The sequence below is a fragment of the Ctenopharyngodon idella genome, chromosome 24, assembly GCF_019924925.1.
Source record: "Ctenopharyngodon idella isolate HZGC_01 chromosome 24, HZGC01, whole genome shotgun sequence".
In the NCBI taxonomy this organism is placed as follows: Eukaryota; Metazoa; Chordata; class Actinopteri; order Cypriniformes; family Xenocyprididae; genus Ctenopharyngodon; species Ctenopharyngodon idella.
In genome coordinates this window covers 20,966,627-20,975,822 of record NC_067243.1, presented here as the reverse complement: position 1 = coordinate 20,975,822, position 9,196 = coordinate 20,966,627, and the positions used below count along the sequence as shown (strand labels likewise).

Genomic DNA, 9,196 nt, shown 5'->3' with positions numbered 1-9,196 from the left:
AAAATAGGCAGTGAATGCTGGATCCATCCTTGTGCCTTAACTTCTCCACAGGCCTCTTCCATCACTTAAAGAAGATTTACTTGGTTGTAAGGGTTGTGATTATATACCTTCCATCTCCAAGAGAAGAATATGCTGAAAGGAACACCATCCTGAAATGTGGGTGATGTTCAAACCACTCTTGCACCAGTGCTGAATGGTGAAAGTGGACAATTTCGCTCAATTTGCTCCTGATCACTCTGCAGAAAGTGGATTTCATTGAGGGAGTTTAAAAAATGTAGGAGCCTTTCAGTGTTGTGCGTCCCCAAGACAGCGTTGTGTGCCACAACACCAGTGGATTGGAGCACTTGTTGTCCAGGGACATTGACTGTGGCACAATGCTTATATTGGGCTGAACTCTCTGTCCAGCTTCTCTCAGGGAAAGACCATCATTTATGACATGGTCAATTAGGAAGGCTCTGATTTCATTTAAAACCCATCTGTACCCTCTCCTTCTACCTCTACTCCCTCCTCTTATACATTGCTCTCCATTGCTCTACATTGCTTTTTTTTATTTTACTTACCTTTAAATTACTACATTTTATCAATAAATAATATAATTTAAGCACATTCTTCACATATTTTCAACATAAATATAAAATAGCTCCCCAATACATGCATAACCCTGTTAAATCAGCTCAAAATATCTCACATTGGGTGTCTCTGCCGACCTCTTGTGGAAAAAAAAAATAATATAACAAGATATTTCATGACTCTTGCCACTAGATGGCCTTATAGCTCTATATGGAGCAAATGAACTGTTCCCCTGGGCCCTAAAGTCAGTTACTTCAGATTTTCTCTTCAGTATGCATTCAGGTACATATTTAGACATTATAAAATAATTTTTTGATAAAGTTTAGCATTTTTAGTTTGAATTTTGACCTTTTTTTTTTTTAGGTTTTTCTATATATACTTAAGTGTCTGCATTGTAAATGTGTTCAAATCTAACCACTTCATATCTGTGTGCAGCCTGCAATATGTCTGATTGATTTTATGCCACTTTATGCCATTTTAGACCACTCCGATGAACACTCAATTAAAAAAAAAAAAAAAAATTCGGGTCAAAATGACCTGAGGAGAGGATAATCATATGAAATTCAAAATAAACATTTAATATAAATCCTTGAACAAGAATTGAGACAAGTGAAACATGCATTTCTCTACATGAAAACCAATAAGACATTTAATTAATAACATATTAGCTAAAACAATCATTTAAATAAACATATAAAGTTCAAAAATGTTTTAAAAAAAACATGCAAACTTTATACAACAAATATTCAATTTACACACAAAAACTGTTGACTAAATTAACTAAATTAATATGAAATATAGCTGTAAGCAGCGATGACGGGCCCAAGCCCGGCGCCATCGCTACCCTGGAGTCTGAGTGTAAAGGGGAAATGAGGACCGTATAAGGGTTAAGTTAAACTAAGTGTAGCGTCTCCTAACCTGACACTTACAAACTCTAGCGCATCTACTGGCGACAACTTGCTTCAAGTCGGACGACGTCTCGCCCCCTGTTAACATTATCACTTGGGATTAAGATCTTTTGTGTTCCACTAACCTGCTGCACAGCAGTAACCAGACAGACTCCAATGCCTTCGAATCACGGCCAGGAGGACCTCGTATTGATCGCAGATAATCCCCCAACAAAGAGAGTACAACAGTTTTTATAGAATAGGAGCATGGCAAAGATGCCAATTCATTACATCATTTTTCTACAATATGATTCTTTCTTCACATGTATAATTCAGCAAACCCTTTTGTTACTAGGTAAAAGAAAATCTGGATTTCTTGATTACTTATCTAGTTTTCTTATCTAGTTTTGTTTCGCAACCCAGTATCACACCAAAGCGTGCAATCAGTGGCGGTTCTAGACCACTTGTGATTTTAGGGGGCACACTTATCTTAAAGGTTTAGTTCACCTAAAAATAAAAATTCTGTCATAATTTACTCACCCTCATGTCGTTCCAAATATGACTTTCTTCTGTTGAACATAAAAGAAGATATTTTAAGAAATTTCTCATTGTTTGTTTTTTCATCCATACTACGGAAGTCAATGGGCACTGAAACAGTTTAGTTACTAACATTCTTCAAAACATCTACTTTTATGTTCAGAAAAAAGAAACTAATACAGGTTTGGAACAACATGAGGGTGATTAAATGATGACAGAATTTTAACCTTAACCCTTTAATATTTTCAGGATTATTGAAGTCATTTTTACTGGGTCATGTATCCTATCACTCTGCAATCTCTACATGTGAACTAAAATGATTTCAAGTTCGTTTAATTATTTGACAAGTGATCTTGTATTGTCGTGTGATAATGAGCAGTGATAACATAACACACGTTCAATATCTAGGCAGTTTTCTGCATCTGTAAACTATAACACACAACAAATTGATAACAAAAAAAAATCTTCTGCATAGTCTTACAGATGGGCCTAACGCAAATCAACTGAAGAAAAATTATTTATCTGTAATATTATCATGCATGCCCAATTTATAAAAAGCAAAACTAAACCATTTATTTTACATGTTATTTTGTAGCCTACATCTGTTCTCTGATAGCGGAATCTTTGCAAAGTTTGCATAGTCATGATTGTTATGTTGCTTAAAAACAAACATCTAGACCTACTGTATAAGCAACACTGGACAATTGTATAGATTAGTATTATTTTTCACTATACGTGAACATGAATGAAATTAGATACATGTATTTTCTTTTACCTGTATCTTTTCTCGGGTATCTCTGTGGTGAAACAGTCTCTGTGACCGTGATAGGTCGCTCATGAATGGTTCTTTAATTGCGTTGGTCATCATCTTTGGCTGCATTATGACTTCCAAATTCAGAATATGATCAAAGATTATATATTTGGACGTGTTCTGAGAAATTAGCAATTGAAAAATTAACATTTTAAGAGGTGGGGGTGGGCAAGCTTGTTGACACGGTGGCACTATAAAGTTAGTTTTCATAGTGATATTCGATTTGAAATTTGCCTATGGTGGGAAAGGGATCATGTAAAAAGTCCACACATTTACCATATTTACCATAGTAAGTGCTCGACCATGTCATGTGTAGTTAATGAACAGTAACCACAACATAATACCATACTTCTCCCATCGTAACTGTAGTTTTACTGAGGTGTTTGTAGTTAAAGCACAATAACCACAACACTTGGACTAAAGCTGTCCCATTTAAGTGGGGCACTAAAGACCACTTGGACTTCACAGTCCTGGCTTTCATAGGTGAGGCACAGGCTGTAATTAGTGCCTGGCTTGAGGCCCTGGAAGCGATAGGTTTTAACACCCTCCTCTATTTTGGACCACTGCAACACTGAATATCCATTGCCAATACTGACGCAAAGGTACAACATGTCCAGGGCTGACTTTTTGGTGGACGGCTCCTTATTCACAGTTTGGAGGTCTTCTTGTTGACTGAGGTGAATGTTTGACTTTGCGTTAGCCATCTGGAAAGGGTTCAGCTGAACTTTGGCCTCAGTCTCTGAAACTTCCAGAGCCATCACCCCGAAATGAAACGTGTTCTGTTTGGGTCTATTCAAGCTGAGGTTGAAAGCATGGTTGGAGATGTACTGTGTACCATCATTTATTTCGCATTTGCCAATAAATGGCAAATTATTGTTCCCTTCTTCCACTTGCTCTTTATCCACCATAATGAGATGTGTTTTGGGTGGAAGGATGTTTCTCTGATTTGTGATGGACATGGATGGGGCCTTGCAATCAAGTTTGGGCATGCTAGTGACTTGTGTACCTTTAAGGAGGGAAGGAGCATCACAGACAATGTTGTTTTGGTCAGGGATTGAGATATAGGATTTGATAATCCAGTCCCTAAGCCACTCAAGCTTGCAGGAGCAGGTGAAGGGGTTGTGGAAGATTTGGAGGTGGGACAGGGCAGTCAAAGCGTCAAACGTTCCCTGCACGATGGTGGTAAACTTGTTATTGTTAATACGGACCGAACGCAGGTCCTTCAGGTTGGAAAAAGCGTTCTTGGGGATACTGACCATCTCATTATTGTTCATCTTTAACATCTGCAGGGCAGTGAGATTAGTCAAGTCCTCCCATGGAAAATGCACAATTTTGTTGTAGCTAATATCCAAATTTCTCAGCTGAATCATCGGAGCCAAGGTGTCCCTCTCGACGGTGACAATTTCATTGTGAGCCAGCCAAAGAGAGGTCACCTGGATCACATTTATAAAGGTTTTGGATTTCAGCACTTTAATCTTGTTAGCTGAAAGACTCACGGTGGTCACATTGGACGGCAAGCCCACGGGCACTTCCAGAAGGTCTTTGTAGGCACAATCTGCAAACTGGTGGTTATATTTATCAGAGCAGGCACACTGCTGAGGGCAACAGTGCGCACTGCCAATCACTGCAGTCCCCAAGGCAATAAGCATCAGGTATTTGGTTGCCATTTTCAGCTCCTGCCAAGCACACATGAAGATGCAGATTAGTACAAATAATTTATGTATTTTTCACACTCAAAGAACAAATGTGAATGAAAGAATAGTCATTTAAAGTGATAACCCGAACTGACAACTTTGCAAATTATATGATGATGATGATGATAAAAGCACTTGACGCTACATCATAGGGTCAAACAAATTTATTTTGAAAAGTTACCAAAAACCAAATGCTTTTTAGTATTATTATCTCTTTTTTTCTTTTGAAAACAAGTTCTTGAGGACTAATTGAGATGAGTGAAAATAAAAGACATAAAACATCTCGACATCCTCGAGCGTCTCGAGAACGTGACGCGTGGATTGTGTTTGCTGTCCAGCGTGCTGAAAACGCGCTTGACTTTATACTAAAACTTTGTGTTGCGAATGTCTTGAACATCTCGAGATTTGTAGCAACTGCTTCTTAACTATACAAACCTTTACAATCTTGCTTGCGAACTATCTGTCCTGTCACGGCGTCATCCCTTAAGGCCAGATATTACCCTCCAGGCAGGTTAAAAGTATTTGGCACTGGTGGGCAAGGCATATACGGCAGCAGGCAGACCTGTTACGAAACCTGGAATATCCTCCTCTCCGGATCCAGATCTCTGGGGCTGCTGGGCGGAGCTGCCACAGCCATTAACAAGCTCCTTGTACGTGGTAGAGTGTTGCTTACCATGCTCCCCCTCAGAAAGATTGGGAACCAGGACAGCATTCTCAGCCTAAGCCTCTGAAGCAGAAAATGTATCTGAGGACCGTTGTTCGTGCGAAAAAGGCTTTGGCCAAAGAGAAGTCCTAATGCCAGAAGTGCTGGACTTCAGAGGGCAGGCCCATTCGGGGGGTGAGGGGTGTATGGGTAATGGTTCCCATCTCATTATACAGTGCCCATTCCTCCTCTGTGCCCTCAGGAGACCACCCCTGCCACCCTCGGTGCTTCAAGGTGCAGCGGTTTCAAGCGAGCTCATGCCTTAGGCACAAGACATTGTGTCAGTGCATCTGAGTCAGTCCCTCGATGCTGCGTCATCGGGATGCTCGCATCCTAGGAGGAGGGAAATAGAGGAATCAGCTGGGTTGTTCCCTGCCAGTTTGCTTCAGGGCACCAAGCTGACTACTCGAAGAACACCAGAGGCCTGTCTTAAGAGGCTGGTTCCCTTAGTAGACCTTCTAGCAGCGTGAGATTTCTGCCAGTTGTGTCACAATGAGTCCTACAGACTGTAGAAAGAGGCTACAAAATCCCATTTGGGTGTCATCTGCCTTATTTCAATGGGGTTTTACCACTGCGGTCGGCCCCTGAGCAGGCTCTGGTAATGCAACAGAGAATAAAAACTCTCTTAGGCTAGGAGGTCATATAATGTGTTCCTCTACCCGAGGCAAAGTTAGGTTTTTTAATAGCCGGTACTTCATCGTTCCAAAGAAGGATGGGGGTTTGCGTCCCATCTTAATTCTGCACAATCTAAATTGCTCAGGCAGATTGTGACTCAAATCAGATCTGAGGACAGATTTGTCACTGTAGATCTCAGGACGCATACTTCCACATATCCATCCTTCCACAGGGAAGTTCCCGAGGTTTGCTTTCAGGGGCGAAGCGTACCAATATCGGGTTCTTGCCTTCGTTCTAGCTTTATCACCCTGCACTTTCACAAAATGCGTGGATGCAACACTGGCATCACTGCGACACGTGTTAAACTTCGACAATTGGCTATCTTAGCACAATCTGAACAGATGGTGGTTCGGCATTGAAACCCGTTGGCCACATTTCCTCTATGGTGCTTTCAGGCTAGGACAGGAGTATGGCGGCTTAGAAAGCCTTAATATATAAGGAGGTATCCCTACAGGATGTGGCATGCGGCAGGCTGTTCCTTTCCGCTCACATTCGTAAGGTTTTACAACCTGGACCTGGGCGCTGCCCTAGGTTTCACAGATGCTCATGTCTTAGTTGTGCTCTCAGTATTCACACGGATAGGCACTTCTAAGCATGGCATTTTGGCATTAGCGTTCCCAAAGTGTCATTGACACAGCGCAAGTTCCCTCGAAAGGAAACATCTCAGGTTATGACTGTAACCATAGTTCCCTGAGAAGGGAATGAGACGCTGCGTCGCCCTGCCATACTTCCTTCATCCCTGTGATCGACATGCTTCGGCTAATTGAAGCGCCATTCCGGTCATTTCACATGTGCTTTCCCGGTTGTGACGTCACACTCCCGTGACATTCCATCTTGCCATTAGACTAGTTGATACAAGTGCTTCAGATGCAATCATACAGAGGTATTCCCAAAGCGTCTTATTCCCTTCTCAGGGAACTATGATTACAGTCGTAACCTGAGACGTTTATTTGCTCTTGTTTCTTTCTACATTCTAGAAAATTGTTGATTAAAAACTTTCTCATATTGCCTTACCTGCAAGTGATATATTCCTAACACACATGTGGATTTCAGTCAACACGACACTTGATGAAATTTAAAAACAATATTTAATGCTCAGATGTAGCCTTTTATATCCCGCTGGAAATCTCTGCTGTTTTGGTTCGCAGATGGCAGATGATACATTTTAGCGTCCATGTGATGCTGAGCAGTCCAGAGGCTGTTTTTTCATCGCGCTTGAGTTTGGACAGAATTCAGTGTGCACTCCCTCCTCCACAGTGGAAGGGGAGGGATTGTGAACGCGCAGCCTCTCCCTTCAATTCCGCATTAATGCCACAGGGACTTTGCCGTCCAGATGATGGTTATTCATAATTTAGATACAGTTGATAATTTATATCACACAACCTATGCTCCTTGTCTTTTCAATGTGATTATTACCAATAGCCACTCAATTATTTTTCATATATAAACTTTAAAGTCTTTTTAAAAAATTGAATATTACAATCACAAACACATTTATATTCAGATTTACTTTTGTCCAAATTAATTAACAATAACATATACCTAAAACAATCAATTAAATAAATGTATAAACAGTTCAAAATGTAAAAAACACGCAAACTTTATACAACAAATAAACTTTTTAAAACACAAAAACTGTTGACTAAATTAACAAAATTAATATGATTAATAACAATCTTTTGACAAATAAAAAAAAAAAATTATGAGCGCTCATAATTTATATTCTTATTAATAAATAAAAGCATACAGCAAGTTTATCGCAAAGCCCATTTTCTATTCCCAATCTGAAAAGTAAAGAATAACTGACCAAAAATATTCTACAAATAAAGTAGTAACATGTATGTTCCGTTTTGGTTCTGTTTTCCCTGTTCTGGTTTGCCTGTGTTCCCTAGTTAGTTTCATTGGTTGTTAATTAGTTCTACACATCTTGATTACTTTCCCCATGTATTTAAACACCTGAGTTTCCTCCCGTATTGTCTTTATTTAACGTGGTTGTGTTAATGTTTTTCATACAATATCTGATCTAAGTTTTCAGTTGTGGATTTAATAAAGACTATTTTTGTGCTTTATTCCTTTCGTAGTGTGCATTACTAAAGCCACTTTATGACAAAAGCATGACAACAAATTCAACGTGCACAGACTTAATATTTTGCACAACGCGTCCTCTTCATCTGAAGTAGTAGGCTACTTGAAAGATACTACTACTACTTGAACAATGCAAATTCAAGCCTCTGACTCTGGCAAGCAACATTTCAGCTACTTTTCTAAAAGTGATAATATATAATCAGACACATTCAAAAACATTATGTTTTATTTTTGCTCTGTTATGATCAGCTTTACACGTCAATGGTAAAAGTAAAGTCTGGTATCCCTTACAAAAAATAAGTATACTTCAAGTTCATTTTATTAAGTATACTTAAGTAAAGTTCAAGTATATTTTATGAGTACTTTAAGTATACCAATATCAATGTACTAGTAGTATACTTGTAAGTGTCAATACTACTACTTGGGATTAAATTGGCCCACTTTTTAGAGTATAAAAGTATGCTTTTACTTAAGTGTAACAGTAGTAAACTTTGAGTAGACAACTAGTTTACAACTATGTTTTTTGTTTGTACTGTGTGGTAGAAATTCCCCTACTCAGCTGACTTAAGTTAGGGATTAAGATCTTTAGTGTTCCACTAACCTGCTGCAGCAGTAACCAGACAGACTCCAGACAATGCCTTTGAATATGCTTTAATCACGGCCAGGAGGTCCTCGTATCAATCACAGATAATCCCCCCGACAAAGAGAGTACAACAGTTTTTATAGAATAGGAGCATAGCAAGGGTTAGGATTCATTACATAATTTTTCTACAATATGATTGGTTCTTCACAGGGGCGTTTCTAAGTTTTAAAAACATCAGGGGCTGACCCCAAAACATCAGGGCCTGGGTGATAAGATAACATAATTTGTAAGAGCAATTTTTTTGCAATATTGTTTATTGGTAAACACAAATTAACTCTCTCAAATCTCTTCAGTTTTGCCTCATGTTTCTTACCCCTCTATAATTTTACAATCTTGGAGGTAAAAAAAAAAAAAAACACACACAATCAGTTACTCCACGTAGGGTGGATTAGTGTGGGACACTGACACTGACCCTATGTGGGGCACCTAAACTTCAGTGCATTTATCTCTTCTTCTACAACATTAAAGTGAACATAATTGGTGTTGAATCCAAGCAGGGGTGTCAAGTGATTGAAATCACATGACATTCAATAAATTATGTCATAAATGTGGGAATAAATTCATCAAACATGAAGCACCCCTTTTGAAATC

General features: G+C 39.2%; 1 protein-coding gene across 1 annotated transcript; it reads right to left on the bottom strand.

The window, feature by feature from the left end:
- Positions 1 to 1,127: 1,127 nt before the first annotated feature.
- LOC127507360 (immunoglobulin superfamily containing leucine-rich repeat protein 2-like) lies at positions 1,128 to 8,710 on the bottom strand. Its single transcript, XM_051884401.1, has 2 exons — positions 8,564 to 8,710; positions 1,128 to 4,481 (listed from the first exon to the last, which is right to left on the bottom strand). The coding sequence occupies exon 2, from the start codon at positions 4,470 to 4,472 to the stop codon at positions 3,195 to 3,197; it is 1,278 nt and encodes a 425-aa protein (XP_051740361.1). The 5' UTR covers positions 4,473 to 4,481; positions 8,564 to 8,710; the 3' UTR covers positions 1,128 to 3,194.
- Positions 8,711 to 9,196: the final 486 nt, after the last annotated feature.

Coding starts and splice junctions, on each gene's coding strand:
- LOC127507360 (XM_051884401.1), bottom strand. CDS start 4,472: ATGGCAACCAAATACCTGATGCTTATTGCCTTGGGGACTGCAGTGATT.